We start from the raw sequence: 25941 nt of genomic DNA, 5'->3' as shown, positions 1-25941 counted from the left end.
AATGAATATTTTAATTTTATTTAATTTTAGTTCAGTTTAAATAATCAAATGTGAATACTGGTTACCATAAGGATAATGTAGATTTAGGCCCTCATTTATAAATATGAGCTAAGCAGACCAAACTTTTTAGGAAAATCAAAACCAGAAATGCATGACTAGAAACCTTCCCATGCCCAGTTAAGAGAGGTAATATAAGTCACAGAAGAGAACTTTTAAAAACTCCAGTTGAAGCCTGAAGTATCCTAAATTGTATCCTTAATGATTCAAAAAGCTTTCAAAGTCCAAAACCCAGCAAACACTGCTGTATACAAAAAAAGAAAGAAAAAAAAAAGAATCATATGACATTGCTTAAAAACTACCACTGTGGTTGCAGAAATGTGACCATCTTGATAAGATGGCTGAATACGACAAGGTCAAAGACTAAATTAGTGATTTGGGAGATCAAGCCAATGGATTTGTCTAAAATCTAGTCAAAAAGGTGAAAGTGATAAAAATTATGAAATAAAATTTGATATGTGGAAGCTCAAGCTAAGAAAGACACTCTGTCCAAAGGAAATACAGAAAACAAGGACGGTAAGAAAGGAATATTGTGGGGAAAAGACGTTATCTAGACGTAGCGTGATGAGGTTGGTAAACTCTAGAGATACAGAGAAATTGCTACCAGCTTTCAGAGGGACAAAAGAAATTATAAAGCAACTGTAAGTAGGCATCAGACTTCTCAGCTATTATAGACAGTAGGGCAAGGTCTACAAAATACTATACAGGAATATTTTGAATTTAGAATTCCTTATAGAGCTAAGCTATGGTTCGCTTATATGTCAGGGCAAAAAATCATCCAGGCTGAAAGTTTGTCAAAAAAAAAAATAATAAGTATACATTTAGGGATGTGCTCCAGAATAAAAAAAGATGCGAGAGAAGAAACTGATGAACCAAGAACTTAGTAAAACTGAGTTAACTTTAAAGATGATTGCCAATATGGTGAAGAAATTAAATGCTGTTGTTATATAGAGTTATAAAATAGAAGAGGTAAATTTTTTAGAAGAAAAAAAAATGTAAACCCATAGTTCCAGGTTTCAACCAAAGCGAGGGATTAAAAATAAATGCAAGCTAATAATCTTGTCTTGTTTGGGTCGTGGAGAAGCCATAAACAAGAAAAATCAATATTGCTATCAAAATTTTAAAGTCTAAAATTTAGACTTTAAATTTAGACTGCATATCATTCTGGCCTTCGTAGTGTTAATAATGGTCTAGCTGGGAGATAAGCCCAGTGTACAAGAAGCAATAGTGAGCAATTTAGTAGTATTACTAAGACCTTCTTATAATAAAAAGCTTAAAATTAAAAATAGCTGAATTAAGCCCTTGAAGTAGATTTTTAGTTCAGCTAGTAGAGTGATATTTGAACTCTAGTATTATTTATAATATAGCATGAAAAACTTGGGATTTCTCCTCTCCATAAAAATCATTTATCTGGATTACTTTATTCTCTATTCTTTATCAAGTTACATGCATTTCATGGCCAGGCACAGTGACTTATACCTATAATCCCAGCATTTGGGAGGCCAAGGCAGGCAGATCACCTGAGGCTAGGAGTTCGAGACCAGCCTGGCCAACGTGATGAAACTCCGACTCTAACTAAAAATACAGAAATTAGTAGAGCTTGGTGGCACATTTCCGTGATCCCAGCTACTTGGGAGGCTGAGGCAGGACTCTCTTTTAAGATCACTCACTTGAACCCAGGAGGTAGAGGTTGCAGTGAATCGAGGTTGTGCCTGGGCAACAGAGTGAGATGCTCTCTCAACACACAAACAAAAAAAATGCAATGGCTTATGTGAATATCTACATCAGCTGTCAATTGGCCCTGGATCTATATGCCTGCCTCTCAATGCAAATTTTTCTAAAAGCCCACCTTGAAGAAATCAGTTAATTTCTTATTTTAAACACCATTTTAAATCTAAGAATATATTGCTTGCTGCTCAGATTTATAGTGTCCACTGTGAGGAAAGGGCTGTGTATCATAAATCTTTTGAATCTTTGAGATGCTTAGCATAGTGTGAAGTACATACTAGCTCATACTTTTTGGGATTGTTCATGCAGACAACAGAGAGTGGTCATGATACATACTGTGCTTAATTCTAACCTGTGACACATTTTCCAGCTTAATATGTTGGAAGGAGTCCTAAACTTGGAGTCAGGACAACACCAGGAGTAGACTCTACATGTGGCAACTGAGTCACTCTTTATATAACCTTGTGTGTGTTATACCAATCTATAAGTTAGAATATCAATATATAACAATACCACTTATTTTCTTTCACACAAGGATGATTTGAGAATAAAATGAAAGAATTATAGGATAAATTCAGATACAGCAAAACTATAGAAATAAAATATATTTTGTTACTGGTAATTTGCATTCTTCATTGAAAATATATATCAATTTTATCCCTTAGTTTTTTATATCCTTGTCATCAAAATCCTCTTTGTGCTATTTCTTTTAAGAGTGAGAAAATGGTCTCAACTGGAATTAGGTAAGTCATATGTGAATACTGAGCTTTAAAATAAATGAATCATGGTACAATCTAATTTCTTCCTGATATGAGTTGACTCCTGAATTCATTATTATCATAAATAGTTTATTCTTGTGACATATTAATATTACCAGAGCAAGGAAACTACCTTTAAGGAAGTTAACTAGTTTTAAGATGGTAAATGTCCTCTTAGACCTGACCCAAGTAAATGACTTACAAAGTAGATTTTTTTAAAAGATAAATCTTGTGGTTTGTGGACATTACCAATTATTATGTTTGAAAGACTTAACTCTATACATCCCTATTAGGAAATAAGTATCATTCTTTTTTGTTTAATCCATGTTAAACAATAGTCCATCAGTGGTTTGTCTCTTTTAAGATCACTAACTTGGGGCATACCATACCAGTTAGACAAGATCTCAAATGGTGACTAACTTTTAATAAGTGCTTATAAAAACATGTGTTGCCTGATGACACTACACAATTGCTGCTTTAGTGGTGCTTTTTGCATTCCAGTTGAATTGTACATAGGTTGTCCCATATTGCTCACCATTTAGTTAGATCTTCATTGTTTAGATCTCAGTGTATTGAAAATCTGGGAACAACATCATAGAAAACTATATTCTCCTCTCTTGGAATATTGCTTAGCAAAAATAATGTTTTGTTCTCTAAATGAACTTTTCCAACTTTGAAATTTTGTGACTTTTAAATAATGTATAATACTCTAACATTACTCTAGGAACAAGCCAGCATATTTGGCCCTCTTTATAAAGCAGTTAACATACCAGTGTTAGAATAAAACACTGTACCAATCAAAATGTATGCTCTGCCAAGTAATATATATATTTTATTTTAATATTTAGAAGATCTGAAAAGCTGTAGGAACACATGTTCCACTTGTAACTTAATAGCATGCCCTAAACCTAAAGATATCTTTTTATGGATTCTGCCTCTGCGGCTTCTGATTAATTTTGTGACCTCAAGCAAATCTCTTAATTCTTTGAGCCTTGAGTTTCTCATCTGCAAAACTAGGATAATTATACCTACTGTTAGCCACAGGAATGTTGTAAAAATAGCAGGGAGAATTTTTTAAATGAATTAGACATGTGGTTTATATATTTATAATAAAATTTTGAATAAAAATTATTTAGTTTGTTATTGTTTTTATAATAAAAACCAAAAGATCTATTTTGTAATAAACTTATAGATAAATAATTCTTCCCTAAGAATGCTTCTGTCTAGATACCTGACCAAAGTACAGCCATGTTCCATGCACATGAAATCACTCAGACTTAAGTAAGCAAAAGAACGTTGACCAGAAACATAAACAACCAAGCAGGGAGCTAAATGATAAGGATAATAGAAGATCTGAGAAGATAGAAACACATGCATATAGCTGTATTTCCTTTAATTTTCACGTGAATATTCTCTTGGAAGATAATATTTCAGGTTCTCTCTTCCTTGTTTTTTCCCAAAATACTTATTACTATCCCTATTAATTATGATATACTACTTTCTGTATATGATGATGAAAGTATGGCCATGTGGACAATAAAGACAGAAACAAGCCAGGCATGGTGGCTCACACCTGTAACCCAACACTTTGGGAGGCCAAGGTGGGAGGACTGCTTGAGCCTAGCTAGGGTTTAGAGACCAGCCTGGGCAACGTAGTGACATAGTGAGACTTTGTCTCTACCAAAAAGAAAAAAATAGCCAGACATGGTGGCACATGCCTATGGTCCCAGCTACTTGGGAGGCTGAGGTGAGAGGATTACTTGAGCCTGGGAGGTCAAGGCTACAGTGAGCCATGATCCTACCACTATACTCTATCTGGGTGACAGAGCAAGACCGTACGGAAAAAAAAAAAAAAAAAAAAAGACACAAAGGTTGAGATTCACCGATCTAGAAAATAACCTACATTTCTTAGCATGTTTCTAATTTTAGATTCACCAACAAATGTGGTCTGACCTTTGAACTTATTACTAAGGCAGAGGTAAGACCAAGGGAAGAGTGAGGAAGATGGAATAGTTTCCCAGCCTTTAAGGTGTTTAGATTTGGCTTAAATTTTAGGAATAGGAATAAAGCCAGAAACTACTGATATAAACTTTATTTTTTCTGACCATGCCGGAAGTCAGTCCAGAAAACAGATGATTTCTATACAGTGCAGTACTCATGTCAAACCATGTCTGAATTAAAGGACTTTAGTCATACAGAATGAGAATTTGGGAAAAATGGTATCTGGGGGTGATGCCTTTTGATAACATGATTTTGGAAAAGCTTCTTAAATAATAGCTCTTCTGGATTCCTGACCATATGCCTCTACCATATCTTTTCCTGTCAGTTCAGAGATTATTCTGGAGACTGTTTCTGCATATGCTAGACTAATGTATCGATATCTGAAACAGCCTCCAGAATGTTTAGTCTGTAACTAGACAGTGTGTACTCGGTAAGCACTGTATATTTCAAAGCTTTAATTCATTTCTTTGGAGCTAAAAATTCATCATCCCAAAGAATCAGTGCTCTCAATGGTGAAATTAAAAATCAGTCTAAGATTTGGTTTCCAAAAGGGAGGCAGTGTGGAATAGTGAGGCAAATGATGAAATTTACAGTCAGAGGCATGGTCTTGAGCCCTGGTTGTAATATTTGGTAGTTGTGCAATCTTGGACAAACCTCTCTGGGTTTGTTTCTTCCTATATAAGGTAAGAATAGTACTATTCATCCCTCAACATAGTTGTAAAGGAATGATATAATTAATTGTAAAAATAGATTTTTAAGCAGAAGGTACTCTACACTTGTCAGCAATTTATTATTTCTTACCAGTGTTGTTTAAAGTATAAGAATCATAAGTCTCTTTCTAAGGAAAAGTGTATCACCTCCTTAATAGTATTCCCAGTACAGAGGTGAGGTAGGGAACACATTCCTCTAGAAATGTCAGTTTGCTTTAACTGCCTAGGGAAGTGGTTCTTAGACTTTGGTGTGCTTAAGGATCATCTGGAAAGCTTGTTTAAAATGCAGAATTCCAGGTGCCAGACATTCTTAATCAGTATATCTTGGGATTGAGTCCAGGAATCATCATTCTTAACAAGCCTCATCTGTGATTCTGTTGTATGTGGTCCTCAAATCATACATGAAATTATTCTAGTAATTACCTTCTCCTGTATTTGATGCTCAAATCTGATACTCTAATCTATGTGAGTAGCTTTCCAAGGAGCACACACACTCAGTTGGTGCAAGTAGGTCTACCATACCTTGGGAAGTGGTCAAGGGAGGAAGGGATTGTTTTCATAGAAGCTCATTCTGTCCGAACTATTTCTTGGCATTAATCATACCTTACTTACTCTAGTGCACTCCCCATCCCTTAACTATAGATTGTCAAAGTATTACAACAGAAACACCCAAGTTATAAAACCACAGTCTCAGAAGGTAGGGCCCAGAAACCTGATTTTTAATATACTCTTCAATAGGGTCTTATAGACACTAGAGATTGAGAACTGGCTTCAAACTTGGTCTTCTACAGAGTCATGGCTTTGTCTCAGCTCTGTACTAGTTATTTTCTCTGTAACCATTTATTGAATCTAGATTATTTCATTTTTATGAGACAATCTATGAAAATAAAAAACAGAAAGAAGCAACCCCTGGGGAAAGAAGAGAATCGGACTTCCAGAGTTACTATGTTATTTGAATCAAATGTTCAGTTTTCAGGAAAAAGAAAATATAGCTCATTGAAAGGAAAAAATGTAAACAGAAACTGCCACTGAAAAAGAACTGATGATGAATCTATTAAAGACTTTGAAACAGCTGTCTGAAAGATACTTAAAGAACTAAAGAAATAATGTGGAGAGAGCCAAGAAAATGATATACGAATAAAATGTAAATATCAATAAAGAAAAGTCCTAAAAAGAAACCAAAAAGAAATTCTAGAGCTAAAAGTAGAGTAACTAAAGTGAAAAATTTACTGGAGGGATTCAAAGGCATAATTGAGCAGGCAGAAGAAAGGATTAGTATACTTGAAGATAGGACAATGGAAATTGTCAAGTGTGAGAAACATAAAAGATTGAGAAAAAGTGAACAGAGTCTGAAGAATCTATGGGATGCCCTCAAGTGGACGGACTTACATATTGTGAGATTCCAAAAGGAGAGGAGAGAAAGTGGCAGAATATTTAAAGAAATAATGCCTAGGGCTGAGCGCGGTAGCTCCCGCCTGTAATCCCAGCACTTTGGGAGGCTGAGGCGGGTGGATCACAAGGTCAAGAGATCGAGACCATCCTGGTCAACATGGTGAAACCCCCTCTCTACTAAAAATACAAACAATTAACTGGGCACGGCGGTGCGTGCCAGTAATCCCAGCTACTCAGGAGGTTGAGGCAGGAGAATTGCCTGAACCCAGGAGGCGGAGGTTGCGGTGAGCCGAGATTGCACCATTGCACTCCAGCCTCGGTAACAAGAGCGAAACTCCGTCTTGAAAAAAAAAAAAAAAGAAAGAAATAATGCCTGAAAACTTCCCAAACTACTTAATGAAAAACATGAATGTCAACATCCAAGAAGCTCAAACTCCAAGTTAGGGAATATAAAATGGTACAGCTGCTCTGAATAACAACCTGGTGGTGCCTCAAAAAATTAAAAGCAAAAGTATATGATTCTACAATTCCACTTCTGAGCATATGCCCAAAAGAATTGAAAGTAGGGTTTTAGAGATATTTGTACATCCATGTTCATAGCAGCATTATTTACAATAGCTAAAACTAGAAGCAACTGAAGTATCCATCTAGGGAAGAGTAGATAAGCAAAATATGTTATATACATACAATGTAATATTAGCCTTAAGAAGGAAGGAAATTCTGGCATATTCTGCAGCATCAGTGAACCTTAAGGACATTATGCTAAGTGACATAAGCCAGTCACAAAAAGACAAATGTTAGCCAGGCACAGTGGCTCACACCTGTAATTTCATACTTCGGGATACTGAGGCAAGAGGATCACTTGAGGCCAGCAGTTTGAGATCAGCCAGGGCAACACAGCAAGACCCTGCTCCAAAAAAAAAAAAAAAAGACAAATACTCTGTAATTCCACTTACATAGGATACTTAAAGTGGTAAAATTATAGAGACAGAAAGTGGAATGATAATTGCCAGGGGCTAGGAGGAAGGGAAAATAAGAGTTATGTGTTTCAGATTTGGAAGACGCTAAGAGTTCTGGACATGGATGGTGGTGATGGTTGTACAATGTGAATGTATTTAATACCACTTAAAAATTGTTAAGATGGTAAATTTTATGCTATGTGTATTTTATCAGGGAAAAAAAACAAACTGTTGGCTGTTTGGTCTCTCTTTCTCCATCTATATATACTCTGTAACCCATCTTCAGTTTGAGAGGCTACTTCAGTAATACAGGTTAGGAATGAGGACCTGATATAGGGAAGTAAAGAGATACAAAGGTGAAAGGAGAGGAAAAAGTAAAAAATAAAAAAAAAAATTACCTAAGTTTATTTATCTAAAGATTTTTATAGATGAAGTTTGGGATACCACAGGAACAGAATGTATTGCTAATTGAGTGATTGCTGTTTAGTCTGTGAATTTTAGGTGTCTCAAGGATTTCTGTGAGGAGGAAAATGAGTGTCTTACATGCAGTCTGAGATATCAGAACTTCCAGAAAGACATTACTTAGCCCTAGGGACATAGTTTTAGATATAATCTTCATTGAGCTCATTGCTGAGGCTGTAGTTATGCATTCAGTTGACCTGGAGAAAATAATGTCAAAAGAAGGTACTGAATAGGGTTGAGAGAGAGAGAGTTGATGACTAAAAGAAGATGTATTAGCAAAGGATCTTGAGAAGAAGCAAGTGGGATTGAAAGTACTACCCCCCGTGTAAAGAGAGTCTTTTTTTCAGGAAAGACATTATTTCTAGATAAAACCATTGACATTCAAAATTTGGAGGAAGGAAAGGTGTGCTTCCCATGTTACTGCTGCAACAATAAAGCTATTTGTTTTCATTTACATGAGTTTTTCTTGGGTTATTATTTACTGCACGTATCTCATAGTTAATAATGAAGATATTTCAAAGATGGTTTGAAAACATTGCATTGTAAGTCTTTTCTTAAAAGTATTTTCTAATGTTCATAACACCTTCCTGAATTGGAATGGAATGAAGAAAATTAAAAATCTTCATACTGGAGTTCTTCCTTTAAGCTTTTTTTGGGGGGCGGGGGTGGGAACAGGGTCTCACTCTGTCACCAGTGGCATGATCACAGTTCACTGCAGCCCTGACCTCCCATGGTCAAGGGATCTTCCCACCTCAGCTTCCGGAGTAGCTGGGACAACAGGTGTGCATCTCCTTGCCCGGCTAATTTTTATTATTTTGTAGAAACAGGATCTCCCTATGTTGCCCAGGGTGGTGTCAAACTCCTGGGCTCAAGCGATCCTCCCATCTTGGCTTCCCAAAGTGTTGGGATTATAACCCTGAGCTACTGTATCTGAGCTGTTGAAACGAAGTTGTGATAGATTTATCCGGGCAATGTTTGTTAGAATGCTTCACAAATATTATTTGTTAAAATACAATGCCAACCTATTTTAATTTCCTTAAAAGTAAGTGAGAAAAATATAATTGGGAAAATAAAGTTGCTTAAATAGGTTTTGTCTGCTGCCAGAAAAAGGTAACTGCCACAGCATGTTTCTGCCTGTAGGTAGGTGTGGCTCCACTTAGTGGATGCATTAGGTTTGTCAGTGAAAATCTATGTAGTTTGCTTAGTTGCTGAAATAAATCAGTGGTGAGTTTGTACACAGACCCTGTCTGCATAATTGTGACTGACAATAGCTTTACCCACTTATTGAAAGAATAGTTCTCTGTTTGGGATGATCAGAACTCATTTTATATTCAGTCTTTAGATAAAAATGTGATTGTTCATTTTTGTAGATGTCATTTGTTAAAGATTCTAGCAGTAACAAGGAAAATGGGAGAGGGAATTAAATATTATTTCTTGACTAGAAAAAGATATGTTGTGAGTATATTGAACAAAAGGATCATTTTGAGTATTTCTAGTATAGATTTTCACTTCTCAGTTTGTTATTGGTGTTTTAAAAACTTGTGATAAATTTAGAGTGAATGGGAGCAGGATGGACTAGACTTCAGAGAATATTATTTTAGCTCACAGTGCAGATCTATATCACCTATTCTTTAGATAGCTTTTAATTACATCTATTTGGATTAAAATCAAATATTAGTTACTGAAATATTTATTTGATATATGTGTACATATCACGTTTTTTAGGGTAATAACTTTGCTCAACTTGGACTGAAGTTTTTGTGAGGAATTCTTACAAATGTTGATTACTTTATAATTAGCTATGTGGAACAAATGTAATTTCCTAAAAAGAAGTAAGCTGGTAATAACTTTGATTTTATATTTTCCTTAAATGACAATAAAACCAATTTTACTACCAGAACTCATTTCAAAAGTATTTCTGGGCTATTTGTATGACTAGCTCATTTTGTGAAATAATAAAATACATAAAAATAGTAAGGCTAAGTAACTTGTCCAAATAAGGTATTTTTGATGATAGTACACATTCAAATTATTGCTTCATATCACATTTTAAAAGGGCTTATAGGTTTGAAAGTTTTTATATACCAGCAGTTTCTGTCCATAGTAAATGTAATAAGTTGATTATAGCAAGAATTTTAATTCCTTTCTTAAAAAGGAAAATGTCATTGTCTTCTATTCTTTTAAAAATCTTAACTGCCAAGATAAAAAAGCTAAGCAAGTTTTTACAGACAGTAGTGGGACACATTTGCTTCGCTAACCAGATAATTATGTGTACTCATTCTAAATTTGTATTTTAAAAAATACAAGTCAGTTGAGTTGACTAATATGCACAAATTTGAGACTTCTTGTATACTTAATTATAGCAACAATGTTTACAAAATAATAGTTTATAATTATTTCTGTATTGGTAAATTGGCAGTTAAAACAAGAACATGAACTGTTTTTTTCTCTTATTCTCATCCATACTTGTAATCTTTTTAGAGAAGCTTCATAAAGGAGTAGTATGTACTTGACTAAAGAAAGGGATATTTATTCTTTGCTATGAGATTTTGGATCTAATAAAATTCCTTTAATTTTCTTACAATGTTGTTGAAATGGGACCAGAACTTGTTATGTATAAATATAATGGGATTAGAATTTACATGTTTCTTAGAAGTTTTCTGATATTTATAGCCTAATATATTTAAAGTATATATATTCAGAAATTAGAAACATTTAAACTGTCAAATAATAGGTAATAGGTTAAGTAAATAGTATTACTCTGAGAGACTATAATACAGCCAATAAATACCTGCTTTAAAAGTATATATGTTAATATGGAAAAATGAATAAGTTATAAAATAACATATGTGGAAAAAAATGTGAACTTTTGTAGGTGTATATATACTTGAAGTGCTGCAAAGTATAGAATCTCTGAGTGAGAGGACTTTTTATCTGTATTTTTATAATTCTACATTTTGAGTATTTATATGTAAGTACTCATTGGTTTAAATCTAAAGTTGATCTGTAGAAGTATTTTTTATCTATAAAATAAAGTCTAGTAAAAAATAGTATACATATAATGCTATATTATTGTATGATTTTCTTATTATCATATGACTTTCTTCTCTTGTGCTCTTCTAAGATATATAAATTCTCCAGCACAAAACAGACAAAAGCAAAACCAAAGACATTATTAGAAAAAAAAACCTCCAAATTACTATGGAGTACGATTCCTTAAGAATATACACTCAAAAATCATTAACCAAATACTAGCATATGAAACTCATCAATAAAGAAAAAGGACAATAAGTTACAAATGACTGGATTTTGCCTAATAAAGAATGGAATATTCATGGACTGAAAGACTGAATGCTGTTAAGATGTCAGTTCTCCACATAACTGATTTACAGTTTCAACGTCATCCTAATCAAAATCATAGCAGGGTTTTTTTTGTTGTTGTTGAAATCAACAAACAGATTCTAAAATTTATATAGAAAAGCAGAGGAATTAGAATAGCCAAACAATTTTGGAAACAAAAAAAAGTTGGACAAATCGAAGTACTGATTTCAAGACTTACCATAAAGCTGCAGGAATCAAGACAGGGTTGTATTGGTGAAAGACTAGACACATAGATTAGTATGACAGGATCTGAATCCAGAAATAGACCTACACATACTTAATTTTTGAGAAAAGTGCAAAGGCATTTTTGTGCTGGAAGAATTGTACATCTATATATAATTTTAAAAGAACCACACATACAAACAAAAAGTAACTCGGAATATATTGTAGACTAAATATAAAACCTAAAATTACTGAACTTGCAGAAGAAAACAGATTAAGATCTTTTTGATTCAAGAGACAAAAAGTATTGTTCATGAAAGAAAAAAATTGATAAATTGTTCTTTGAAATTAAAAAGATTTGCTCTTAGGGAAAACTCTTAAGATAATGGAAATGAAAGCATGGATTGGGAGACTATTTTGCAAAGTATGTATCTCATAAGGGACTGTTATCCAGAATATATTAATATATAGAACTCTCACATCTCAATAAGAAAATGAACAATTAAAAAAGAGGCAAAAGATTTGAATAGACACTTGACCAAAGAAAACTGAGGGTGGGGCTGGGTGCAGTGGTTTATGCCTGTAATCCTGATTACTTAGGAAGCTTAGGCGGGAGGATCATTTGAGCCCAGGAATTTGAGGTTGCAATGAGCTATGATCATGCCACTGCACTCAAGTCTGGGCAACAGAGTGAGACTTTTGTCTCTTAAAAAAAACAAACAAAAGGGCCGGACGGTGGCTCACGCCTGTAATCCCAGCACTGTGGGAGGCTGAGGCGGGTGGATCACCTGAGGTTGGGAGTTTGAGACCAGTCTGACCAACATGGAGAAATCCGTCTATACTAAAAATATAAAATTAGCCGGGCATGGTGGCGCATGCCTGTATTCCCAGCTACTCGGGAGGCTGAGGCAGGAGAATCGCTTGAACCTGGGAGGTAGAGGTGCGGTGAGTGGAGATCACGCCATTGCACTCCAGCCTGGGCAACAAGAGTGAAACTCCGTCTCAAAAAACAAAACAAACCAAAAACACCCCACCATGGCAAGCAAACACATCAAAAGATGGTCGACATTATTAGTTATTATAGAAATGTAAATTGAAATCATAATGAGATAACACTACATACCTATTTGAATGACTATATAAAATTTCAAGTCTGGGAAATAATATAGAAAAACTGAATCTTCACATGTGGCTTATAGGAATGCAAAATGGTACGGCAACATTGAAAAACCAATAGTTTCTTATAAAATTAAGTATCCTATTATACAACCCAATAATATCATTCCTAGGAATTAATCCAAGATAAATAATATGTCCACACAGAAACTTGTATGCAGATATTTATTAGCACTCCAAACTAGAAACAACTTCCATTGTCCTTTAATTGGTGAATTGAATAAACATTATGATAATTTATACAATGGAATACTATTCACCAAATAAAAAGGAATGAGCTCCTCAAATGGCTATGTACTTAACCATTTCATTTATAAAACATTCTGGAAAAGGCAAACCTGTACGAGCAGATTCAAAATCATTATTACCTGGGAGGTAGACAAGATTGACAACAAAGGGGAATTAGGGAACTTTTTGGAGTGATGGAAGTGTTGGAAGTTTGGTTGTCAGATTCATTAGAACTGTATACTTAAAATGGGTGAATTTTGTGGTATGTATGTACCTCTAAACTGATTTAAACTGATAATCTTTTTTAAAAACAAATTAATATAGAAAGAATAGAATTTGAGTTAGCATTCTTCATCACTTAGTAAAATGAAGGATTCAAGTGAAGATCATGAGTGGGTGCTAAAACCATGAGGGAAAGTATTACTGTGGTACAGTACATTAACATGGCCTCCATAGATTATTATAATCTTTATGATTTGAAGAGATCTGGGTCACCACCTTAAGTTGTCAGTCAAATACAGCATTGCTGACAAGGTGAGAACTGGACAGTATGTGCCTCCTGACTTGGAGTAATATGAAATATTGTGCTGTGAAGATGGTGCTACTGCTATACAGCAGTGAATTATTCTGATCAAAAAAATATTTAAACTGAATATAATTAGTCCTGTAAGCCTAACTTCCACTTTATAGGAAATAAATTAATGAGTTAAATTACAGTATGAGAAAATGGAAAAATCTAGAATGTAGGATATTCTCTAAAATGACTTGCCTGTTACTTTGAAAAATGTCCATATAATAGGGGATAAATCATAAATAGCTGAAAAGAGAGATAACAGCTAAACAGTACTTGAATACTGACTTATCCTGATTTGGGGAGGAAAAAACAGCTCTAAAAGCTGTTTTAGAACAGTTGAAATTTCAACATAGACTGACTACATGCAGTGATATTAAGGAGTTATTTTTCATTTTTCTTAGGTGTGATAACAGTATTGTGGTTAAGTACAAGAAAGTCTTTATTGCTAGGATATGATGAGTGTTAAGAGGTAAATTGTCTTGATGTTCATAACTTATTTTACCTGAACCCATACACAAAAAAAGCAAAAAGGTAAGATGTTAATAGTTACCTCTGAGAGTGTGTATATGGTATGTATTAGTAGTATTGTTTTCACTGTTTTCTGCAAGTTTGACATTTCTCATAATAGAAGGGAATGCTTTTAGAGTTCAGTTGAGAGAAATAGTGTTTATTGAAGATGGCTTTATGATATGCAGTGCATTACTACAGTTCCATGACTATCAGGAATTTGTACCTACATTGTAAGCCTAAGAATAACTTTGTTGCACTCTGTTTAGGCATTGTAACACTGGCCTACATTGAGAACCAGGGTAGAAAACAGTTCTGTGAAATGCTTTATGTTTTAAGGACATTTTTGAGAGCGTTGCTTACTGTATCACATGGTGTAGGAAAGATGAAACTTTACATTTCAGTAACAAGAATAGCTGTGCTGCTTCTGAGAAACTGGATTTTTGGCACGTTACAGACATTGAGTTATGTTTTACTGGGTGCTAGAAAGCTCGGATCTCATTTGTGGCCCATCTCTAGCAAGTGTACTTTCCAGCTGCACTCCTGACTGCTTTGCAGTTTCCCTCCTGCCCTTACTTTTCTCTGATTCTGATTCCCTCTTCTATTTTTTGGTTGTGTTTTGTAAGATACTTTATGCCCAACAGTGTTTTAGCTACATTTAAAGGACATTAAAAAATGTAGTCTATGATTTGAAACTCACAGCCTAAAAGTCAGATTTTCATATTATTGTTATTAGTTATTTGAATTCCTGCCCCAAATCCAGGCCAAACTTAGACTAAGGGGCTGCTTCTAGCAAATTTGAAAGTATGTACTTTTAAAAATATGATTAGATAAGATATAAAAGTTTCTATTTCTGGAGTAACGTTGTAGCAGTAGTATCATAAAATACCTTATTTTAGGGGATGAGTAATACAGGGAAAAGAACAAAGTCTGTTTATGGAAATAGATTTTTAGCGTTGGAATTGGCACTGGCATTTTTCTTTGGGAATTTCTTTTTTTGATTTCTTTTTTTTTGTTTGTTTGTTTTCAATTAAGAGGAGTAACTAGGCCTTTATTTTACCTTTGGAAATTCTGAAATAATTATTATGTACAAAAAAAAATCCTAAGGAAAAATTATTTTACTTGCTTTTGAATGGTATTCAAATTTTTTTCACCTACCATAGTATCTTCTTTCTGTTAAATGATACTTTATATTTTATAAAATATTTTTCAGCATCAGCATGTTGATACAGATATAATATTTACAATTTGCTTCTGCTACCTTCTCAGGATTTGAAGTCCTTTCTCACCCAACTTCTGTATGGCATTACTGTGTTAAAGATGTATTGTTTGATAACAAATAGAATGCTTAAAGCAGCAATAACAACACTTACTTTAAAATATATTGTCGTGTGGGCTGGGTGTGGTGGCTTATGCCTTAATTCCAGCATTTTGGGAGGCCGAGGCAGGCAGAAGACTTGAGACCAGGAGTTTGAGACCAGTCTTGCCAAATGGCGAATCCCCATCTCTACTGAAAATATAAAAATTAGCCGACATGGTGGTGCATGCCTGTAATCCCAGCTACTTAGGAGGCTGAGACAGGAGGATTGCTTGAATCCAGTAGGCAGAGGTTGCAGTGAGCTTGAGATCGCACCACTACACTCCAGCCTGGGCGACAGAATGAAGACTCTGTCTCAAAAAAAGAAAAAAAAAGTTGTATGAATGGTGGCTAAGACATTATGTATATATTAATTAGGCATGTCTTTTGTTGTTCCTTAAGTTTATTCTAACTTTGAAAAATATTCATTTGATAAATAAGGGTTTCTTTCACTGATTCCTACGTTCAGTGGACTCTTCCACTGAAGATTTTTTTCTCTTCAAAAATCTGGAAAGTAACTTTTTGAACTAAATGACCTTTATAGGCTTTTGTATTTATAAAACTTTTGATTTTGTATTTGGGCATCCTTAAATCTTAACCTTAATTATCTATGATCTTCTACCATGAGGGATATACTAAAATTAATTGCCAAAATAGGGTAAGTTGTAAATATAAATGTGAATAAGGTCAGATTGTAATTTCCTTTGCCCCAGGCAGAAGGATTCCTAAAACTGGGATTAACTTTCTTTGCTCACATCTCTGGAAAATTCACTTCTGTTATGCCAAAATATGGTAAAACAGGTATATATTTCTCTTTTTCTCTGCATCTATTTTTAAGTGAAAAGTACTATTCTTTTTCATGCTTACTCTCATTAATTTGTTAACACATAAAAATCAAGTTTAATTTGATAGTAGTGCCTGTTAGTCATGTGAACTCTGTACAACATATCTATTTATACTGCTTCATACATCACTCACAGGACAAGTTCCCACAAAGACCTGTTTTGTTCTACTGTTGATCCACCCTAAAGAAACCAGTTTCCAAACTATGCACAGCTTTGTAAATCAAGATGAACTTGTCAGAAATTGGATACAGAAACAAACAAGAAACCAAAGAATGCTTCCTAGTTAAGCAGAATGTGTTAAATGTAAAAAATTGCAGAAAATGAAATGTTATGTGTTCCAAGAATATTCTAATTAGGAAGTTAATATCACATTCATATTGTAGTCATAGTTCAAAGTCATTCAGTTAAGGAAATATAAGTAATGCTTAGTAAGATGTTCTAGAGAACGGAGAAGACAAATGCTGAATGTGAACTTTGATTCTGCATTTCTTAGCTAGCTTTATCCATGGTAACTATTAATAAGTACCAAGGTTGAGAGGAAGAGAAGTTTGTTGTGTAGGTACAGATTCCCTTCTTTCTGGAAGCAGTTAGGGGCCCAGAGTAAGGAGGGATTATAGTAGCATGCAGAACTGGGACTCTCCATCTATGTCTGGAAGGAAGGAATACACCCATATACAATTCATAAGTAACAGAATATATTTCTCATCCCAAAGTTAAACGCAATCACAATATATTCACACGTCCTGATGGTAAAGTTTCCATGAAGAAGCAGAAAAATTAAATAAAATGGAATATATTTCACAGTTTAATTTATGGTTTTTTGCAATATTCCTGATTCTCTCATTGAATAAAGATTTTATCAGATATTTTATCTTCTTGTTTAGAACTTTGAAGAATATCAAGCGCTATTTAAAAGTTTTTTCTTTCAGATGATCTGATCCAAACATTGTGCTTTTAAGTTAATATCTAATAGCTTCCCAAAGAATCTGCATCCTTGTGATGCATTTCTTTCTCTCCTTGAGAAATTTTAAAAGGAAACAAAAGAAGCAAAGAACATTTTAAATGTCTTTTGTTCATTATTCCAACAATAGGCAAAGACCAAGCTTCCAAAGCCAAAGCAAACTAGAGAATTCTCAGAGTACTCAGTAAAAATAGATAGTCTATGTCCTGAATCTAATGAGTATGTTACAGAAATATGAAACTATTAGAGAAAAATACATGACACATGTAAATTTTTCCTGCCTTCTTTCCTGACATATTTTGAAAAGAAAATTGTAATAAGATCTTTTCCTTATAAAGCCCTTTCTCCACCACAGATAGTCACATGCGAATATATATTTTTAAATTTTGAAGAAACCAGATTAGTAGAGGTAACTTTTCTAAAACTTTTTTAACATGAGAATTCAAAAGGATAAAATTGAATGATGAAATGCCTTTTTGCTTCCAGCTGCTTCTGTCTGACACCCCTTCCTCAAATTTCAGTCTGTTCTCCCCTACAAACTGACAATGCAGGACAGCCCAATTTCTCCGTTTAATTCCAACTTATGGGGAGGATTTGAATTATAGAAATAATAGTCTTCAATATGAGCTAGGTTTTCTTTTTTATTATTATGTTTTTATTGAGATATAACTTACATACCATGAAATATACATATCTTAACTAGGCAGTTTGAGTTTTGACACATGTATACATCAGAATCAATTGGGAGGTTAAAAATTTTCTAGATGAGGGCTGGGCGCAATGCCTCATACTTGTAATCCTAGCACTTTGGGAGGTCAAGGTGGGTGGATCACTTGAGGACAGGAGTTCAAGACCAGCCTGGCCAACATGGTGAAACCCTGTGTCTACTAAAAAATACAAAAAAATTAGCCAGGTGGTAGTGGCACACGCCTGTAATCCCAGCTACTCGAAAGGCTGAGTCAAGAGAATTGCTTGAGCCTGGGAGGTGGAGGCTGCAGTAAGCCAAGATTGTGCCACTGAACTCCAATCTGGGTGACAGAGTGAGACCCTGTCTCAAAAATAAATATTCTAATGCTTCTGAGCTACACCTAGTTAACAACCGTTGCTGGCCAGGCACCATGGCTCATGTCTGTAATCCCAGCACTTTGGGAGGCCGAAGTGGGTAGGTCATTTGAGCTCAGGAGTTCAAAACCACCCTGGGCAACATGGTGTAACCCCGTCTCTACTAAAATACAAAAAATTAGCCGGGCATGGTGGCATGCGCCTATAATCCCAGCTACTTGGGAGGCTGAGGCAGGAGAATCGTTTGAGCCTGGGAGGTGGAGGTTGCAGTGAGCCAAGATTGTGCCACTGCATTCCAGCCTGGGTAACAGAGTGAAACTCTGTATGGGGGCAGGGTGGCGGGGAAGAACCATTGCCTTTGTAAAAAAACAATAAACAAATTGAGTAATGTACATAAAAATACATAATATGTCATAAATTGTTATGCAGATTAAGGTTCAGTTATATTTTAAAACTTACATCTCATACACTTACGGGATTTACAATGCTGGGTCACATGAAATTCTCAATTTGTCTTTCTGTTTGTTTTTAAGAAAATTAATGCAAAACTTCATGATGGAGTATGTCAGCACTGTAAAGAAGTTCTTGAGTGGCGTGTAAAATACAGCAAGTACAAACCATTATCAAAACCTAAAAAATGGTGAGTTAAGATTCTTCATTGCCTTACTAGTGGCATGTGTATCATAATTTATTATTTCATTTCCTGATTTTCAACATTGTGTCCAAATAAATGTTAAAGTAAATATAGAAAAAATTCCATTCTACCTTGTAGAATTTCATCTTGCCTGCTAAATCTTGGTTTGTGAAAGCAGACAGATTTAAAAAGTAAATTCATTTTCTGCCCCATTCTTTTATAAATATGCATCATTTTTATAGAACTTTATTCATGAAAGGTGGGTTAGGGCCAAGAAGAGACTGTTTTCCACTGATCTATCTCCTACTGGTAAGGTAATACTATGTGCCATAGATTATCTTTACTAATTCTTAAAAGGGATCAGACCTTTTAGTTCAACTCATGAGGATTACTGAATGGCTTAGGTGAAATATTTTAAATGAATCACTAGATTGATAACTTATAATATTATTTATTTTTAGATTTTGTTTCTGATCCTTCTATCCCTAACTCCTTTTTTTTTTTCTGAGATGGAGTTTTGCTCGTCACCCAGGCTGGAGTGCACTGGTGCAATTTTGGCTCACTGCAACCTCCGCCTCCCAGGTTCAAGTGATCCTCCAGCCTCAGCCTCTGAAGTAGCTGGCATTACAGGTGCCTGTCACCACGCCTGGCTAATTTTTTTGTGTTTTTAGTAGAGACTGGATTTCGCCATGTTGGCCAGGCTGGTCTCAAACTCCTGACTTCAGGTGATCCGCCCACCTAGGCCTCCCAGATTATAGTCATGAGCCTGTAATTGGGATTGCAGCCTTGAGCTACCCCACCCCAGCCTTAACTCTTCTGTAGTTCTGGGGTTCTCTTATCAGCCTTCTGTGCATCCTTTATAGCTCCCTAACATCCTTCAGCTCAGCTGTGTAAGGACAGTATTGGAGGGTAATTGTTGAATGAAAGAGAAAAGTGATTATCTTAAATAAAAATTAGGATTGTTCCTTTCACATGATAAGATTTAATTTGGTAATCTACATAGTAGCTATTTAGACTATAATTTCTCACTGTTGCCTTATTTTTCTGACTATTCGATAGTTTCATCTTTGAATGCATTCCTTCCTCCTCTATGGGAGAAAATTTTGCTTAAAGTTTAGAAATCTAGTCTAAATAATAGATAGAAGGCCGGGCGCAGTGGCTCACGCCTATAATCCCAGTACTTTGGGAGGCCGAGGTGGGTGGATCACGAGGTCAAGCCATCAAGACCATCATGGTCAACAAGGTGAAACCCTGTCTCTACTAAAAATACAAAAAATTATCTGGGCATGGTGGTGTGTGCCTGTAGTCCCAGCTACTCAGGAGGCTGAGGCAGGAGAATTGCTTGAACCCAGAAGGCAGAGGTTGCGGTGAGCCGAGATAGTGCCATTGCACTCCAGTCTGGGTAACAACAGCGAAACTCTGTCTCAAAAAAAAAAAAATAGATAGAATATGACTTTTGCTAATTTCTACTAAAAATTTTTGTTAACCTTTTGCAAATCTAAAACTCGAGATCTAAAATCATTTGTTTACTTCAAAATAGTAAAACACTGAAAGGTAAAAGCGTCAAAGAAGGATAAACTAACTTAAACTTTTTAGATTTTTTTGTACCCTCTTTTGGAACAGACTATTTAGTATTTATTATAGGTATAGTTGAACCTCCTTTTTATTTATTTATTTGTTTGTTTGTTTATTTATTTATTTTTAAGACAGGATCTCACTCTATCACCCAGGCTGGAATGCAATGGCACAATCTCAGCTTACTGCAACCTCTGCCTCCCAGGTTCAAGCAATTTTACCACTTCAGCCTCCTGAGTAGCTGGGACTACAGGTACATGCCACCATGCCCAACTAATTTTTGTATTTTCTTGGTAGAGACAAGATTTCACCATGCTGGCCAGGCTGGTCTCGAACTCCTGACCTCAAATGATCCACCAGCCTCAGCCTCCCAAAGTGCTGGGATTATAAGTGTGATCCACCCCCCTTTTAAATATTTTACCGGCTTCTTGCTCCTTTTAGTCTTTTCTTCCTGTTCTCTAGCATTTCCTCCCGCAGGAAAACACTTTAAACAAGTCTGATGAGTTTTATGCTTAGTGGCCCAAACTAGCAGTAAAGAAATTTGTCAACTATTTGTTACCCAATTTTAGATTTCCATGAATGAATTTATTGTGTTCTCTAATAGAAAAATTAGATATTGATTGCAAAGTAAATCATGTGGTTTTAGTTAATAGGCCTTGTACAAGATTTGTAGCTTTCTGAATAATTTCAACAAGTTTTTATTCCTATAAAGGTATTTTAAGATTTCATCATCCATCTTCATTTTCTCTTTGTTTCCTAAAAGAATTTGAAGCATAGGCAATAAACAACATTTATGTCATAGCATTTTAATAGATTAATGCTGTGTAACAAAGGAAATAATTTAAAAACATTCCTGCCTTATCCAGCATCAGTATTTAAATCTCTTTAATATTTGCTAAATCCTATATATTTATCTTCATTTTGAATGTGTCAGTGTATAAAAGGTCACATCAGCTATTGTAAATTTTCCAGATGCCATATTTTGCTGTAGAACTTCTGAACTCAAGTATTTTTTTTCTCAAGACAGAGTGAGACTGTCTCCAAAAAAAAAAAGGAAACTGCTAGTTAAAACAAGATCTTGTAGAGGAAGAAAAAAAATCCTTTCCTTCTATCCTTCTAAGTTCTTACCCCGGCTCTGTAACAAAAACCAGATTAGCAAGAGAAAAATATACAGATTTATTTAATGTAAGCTTTATGTGACACAGAAACCCTCATTAGACCCAAAGAAATGGGTAAACCTATGTGTTTTTATGCTAGGTTTGATGAAAAGTGGAAAATCATGGGATAATGTGATAGCGGACACAAACAAAAGGGCATGAGCTAAGCGTAGTAAACTAAACAGCAAGGCCCGTTCATTCAGATACCTCTTACTGTTTCTCTATTTTTAGAGATAATCATGGTCCTTTCCTCTAGGTATAGAGGGCACCTCTTGTAGTAAGATCTTATGGCCTACTTCAGGGGTGAATCAGAGAGTCCTTCCTGCATCTGTTGTTTGTCACATTTCTTTAGCTCAAAATATTCATTATGCCAAGGGACCATATTCTGCAGTAGCATGTTCTGAATCCCATCAGTCTAAACATGTTACTTAGGAGGTTACTTGCTTGGCCTAGAACATCATGTATTTCAGATGGTCCTGAACACATGGCACATTAGATATATTGGAAAGCCTATCTTTCAAACTCCAATCCAGGATTGAGAGTATTATAGAAAGTAAAACTCACAATTATTCACATTGCTTTCTTTGTCTATTAAGACTTGACCAACATTGTAAGGAATTTGATCCATTGCCAATGCTCTGATGGTAGCATAACTTGCTTTAAAATTTTTAATGTTTTGTTCAAGCTAATTACCTGTAAATTGAATTTGTCATTTGTTAGGGTTTGTATATGAAGTTTACTGAACATATCTTTTGTCTTTGTTTTAGTTTTTTGTTGTTGTTGTTGTTTTTGAGAGAGTCTTGCTCTGTCACCCAGGCTGGAGTGCAATGGCTCAGTCTCAGCTCACTGAAATCTCCACCTCCTGGGTTCCTCCTGGGTTCAAGCCTTTCTCCTGCCTCAGCCTCCCGAGCTGGGACTAGAGGTGTGTGCCACCACCTAGCTAATTGTTGTATTTTTAATAGAGACGAGGTTTCACTGTGTTGTCTAGGCTGGTCTCAAACTCCTGACCTCGTGATCTGCTCGCCTTGGCCTCCCAAAGTGCTGGAATTACAGGCATGAGCAACAGCTCCTGGCCTTAGATATATCTTTTGTATCAAGATTTATTTTTATAGCATGCTGAGTATTTCCATCAGTTAAAATGTTTAATGTTGTTTCACGCGTCTACCTGTTGCCACCAATTATGTAACTAAATGATATAGATAAAGAAAAGTTCAGCAGAACATAAAATATAGGGTGTAGTGGGGCTCTTTATAAGTGACATTTCTTTTGGAAGTAATAATATCCTTGTTATTGGGAAAATTAAAACTTTTTCTCCCATTTGTTTATCTTGTGAATCACCAAAAGCCACACATTAATTTGTTCATGGGATCCATTGCCAAAAGTTAAAAGAAAAAGAGTTTGACATCTAAACTCTTCACACTTACCTATTTCAACCATGGGAAACAAAATTATACTATACTGCATTTGTAGTTGACAGACAATATTTCATGTTTCTCTTTTTCTTTTTTCAGTGAGGTGACAGCTGAAGGGTTTTTATAAACATGTTCTTTATGGAAGTTTCAGTTACTGAATACAATCCTGAACCATCTCCAGATACTTTTTAGAAAAGAATAGATGTCCTAACTTAAGTGGGGAGAGAGATGAATTGAAAATTATGTATTTGCTGGAGGAGGATAGGATGATGGCTATGAAAGAGGAGGGGATAAAAAGCATCTCACTTACCAGCGATGTATAAACAGTGTGACACTGGTACTGTCCTTCGACATAATGAGATCAATATCTCTGACTACTCAAAGCTTCAGGTCTTTATAGAAATAAAATGATAAGCTCATAAAGATTAAAAAAAAAAAAGCACAAGACCATCTGCCACTCTTCTTTTATACACTGCCCTTTAATCAGAAGTCAGCACAATATGTACTAGGATCACCCCACCCATTTCTTAAGGCCAGTTCCTGCTACTCCCTGTTGGAGGGCTGCAATGGTGGTGTCAACACCTTCCTTGACATGGAGTGGCACAAATATTGTTAGACATTAATAAGAAGGTTCAGACTTTAAGAGTATTCACATATGTAAGAATTAGGGTTCAGGAAATATCTAAATCTTTTTGTATAAAATTTTATTTTTCAAGTGCCTTGGTTTTTACTTTCAAAAAAGAACCCCCAAATGAAAACCATTCATTACCATTCCTGGTCAATCCCAGGTCATTCATGAACACTGTAAATAATCTCAATATGGAGCTGAATTATTGGAGAAACCAGAGATCTTATAAAACAACCCTTTTGTAATGCCTATGAAAAAAGTAATGTAAAAATATATTAAATAATTTATGTAAATCTTAAGGAAGGAATCCTGATATTTTTATACTTAAGTCATTATAGATATTTATATATTTTCCAGGTACTAGAAATATAAATGTTTAAAAGATTTTGTCCCCTTCCTCAAACACTGCAAGGCCAGATTAAATTAGTTCTTTTCTTTATTCCGGGCTCAGAAGGATTATACTTCTTACCGAAGACAAAAAAGTAAAGCAGATGGAGTTAAGATTCAAATGCAAATTGATTAGATTCCAAAGCCTTGCTTTCCTTTTCTCTCAGTGGGTTCTCAGCATTGTATTATTTAATTCAAAAAGTCCTTTTCTCCTCTTCATCTGGACCTAATGCTTCATTAATTTTTACAAAGGTCACCTATCTTGTTTATGGACGTTGTCTACTGTTGAGTAACACATACACTACTGAGTGCCAGCCTGCTTTTATTTTTTAATACATGTACCTGTGGAACCACAAATAGATTTTGCTTTCAGGCCCTGAAATGCCTATGCCGAAACCTAGAAACCTTTTTTGACTTTTATTTCAAGTAACCAAGCAACCTCTTCTCTATTAATTTAAAAATGTGGTAGGCAATTACCCCCATTTATGTTAGAATCTTGAGCCTGCTTCTTTTCTCCTTCCACCTATTAAAAAAAAAAATCACCAGCATTATAACGTTAGCTTATGTTTCACATTGCCATAGTAGTAGAAAAGAAGAGAGAAGCTGGTATAAAACAGCAACGGTCCTCAAACAGATTGGGGTCTGAGCTTGGAATTTGACCTGTGAATTCTTCACATCAATGGTTCTCAAATAAAGAGGTAGGTTGGGGGTGGAGTTTGTCCCCCAGTAAGAGTGCTACTGACACATAGTGTAGAGACCAGGCGTGCTGCTAAACATCTCACAGTTCACAGGACAGCCTCTTGCCACAATGAAGAAATGTCCAGCTCAACATGTCAAGAGTGTCTTGGTTGAGAGGCCTTGAGCTGTACCAAATAGATAGATACTTGCAAAGCCAAGGCACTGAAACATTCTGTATCTTAGTTGAATGTATCTTTGTATCTTATCAAACTTTTCAGCTGTCAAATTCTTTAATACAACAAAAGCTTATCCAGGAGTCCAGTGAATATAACAGGCTAAAACAGAACTGCCCTAAGTGGGGAGAAGGGAGCCCAGAACTTAAATGCTGTGTAATAAATGTGAAAGTAGATTTCATCATAAAAATATTTCCAGTGAAGGAAGAAAGAGCTAATATTACCTTCCTTGGAACCAGCGTTACTATAGAGATGTCTGGCCTGAGAGTTTCATGTCATGAGGGTGCTTTATTCCTTAAGAAACTGTTCCTTTTCGTTAAATATTTTAACTGAACAGAGTTACTCCCCTGGCCCTCACATCCAGGTATTTAACCCCTCCTGATTTATTGCCTCTCAGCTTTTATTCCCACTGATTGCTATCCCTTATCTGTTCATACTTTGTTGTGTTGAATAAGTAAATTCTAATCTGTCTTTTAAATTTATCATTGCATCTCATATCATCTCTACTCAAATACCTCTGTGGGTTCAGAATTGACTAAACCAGTGATTTAAAAAAAAGTCGGAGAGGGAGGCAGGAACAGTGAGTGGCTCATGCCTATAACCCCAGCACTTTGAGAAGCTAAGGCAGGAGGATCACTTGATTCTAGGAGTTTGATACTAGCCTGGGCAACGTAACAATACTTTGTCTCTACAGATAATTTCAAAAATTAGCTAGGCGTGCTAACACACACCCTTATCCTAGTTGCTGGGGAGGCTGAGGCTGGAGGATCACTTGAACCAGGGTAGTCAAGGCTGCAGTGAGCTGTGACCACACCACTGCACCCTGGCCTGGGTGGCAGAGCAAAAAAAAAAAAGCATTTTATATAAATTGACTCAAGGGCTCCAGTGGTGATGGGTGGGACTCCAGCAACTGGAGG

General features: G+C 35.4%; 1 protein-coding gene across 12 annotated transcripts in view; it reads left to right on the top strand.

Moving 5' to 3' along the window:
• The window catches only part of C1H9orf85 (chromosome 1 C9orf85 homolog), a 176868-nt gene that overhangs the window by 17101 nt on the left and 133826 nt on the right, over positions 1-25941 (top strand). For 10 of the 12 annotated variants that reach the window (XR_008481086.2, XR_013532992.1, XR_013532990.1 and 7 more), the window contains exon 2: positions 18854-18960. Coding sequence is in view for 8 of the 12 variants with exons in the window: in XM_054254938.2 (XP_054110913.1) it covers positions 18854-18960 (107 nt within the window). In the remaining 4 variants the exon portion in view is untranslated. Of the gene's footprint in view, positions 1-18853; positions 18961-20660; positions 20783-25941 lie in introns of those variants that run through there. The other 2 variants (XM_054254929.2, XM_035302583.3) reach the window with 2 other exon arrangements.

Source organism: Callithrix jacchus, chromosome 1 (genome assembly GCF_049354715.1).
Source record: "Callithrix jacchus isolate 240 chromosome 1, calJac240_pri, whole genome shotgun sequence".
Classification (NCBI taxonomy): domain Eukaryota; kingdom Metazoa; phylum Chordata; class Mammalia; order Primates; family Cebidae; genus Callithrix; species Callithrix jacchus.
Note: the sequence above shows the minus strand (reverse complement) of the source record. Positions and strands in the feature narration are given on the sequence as shown.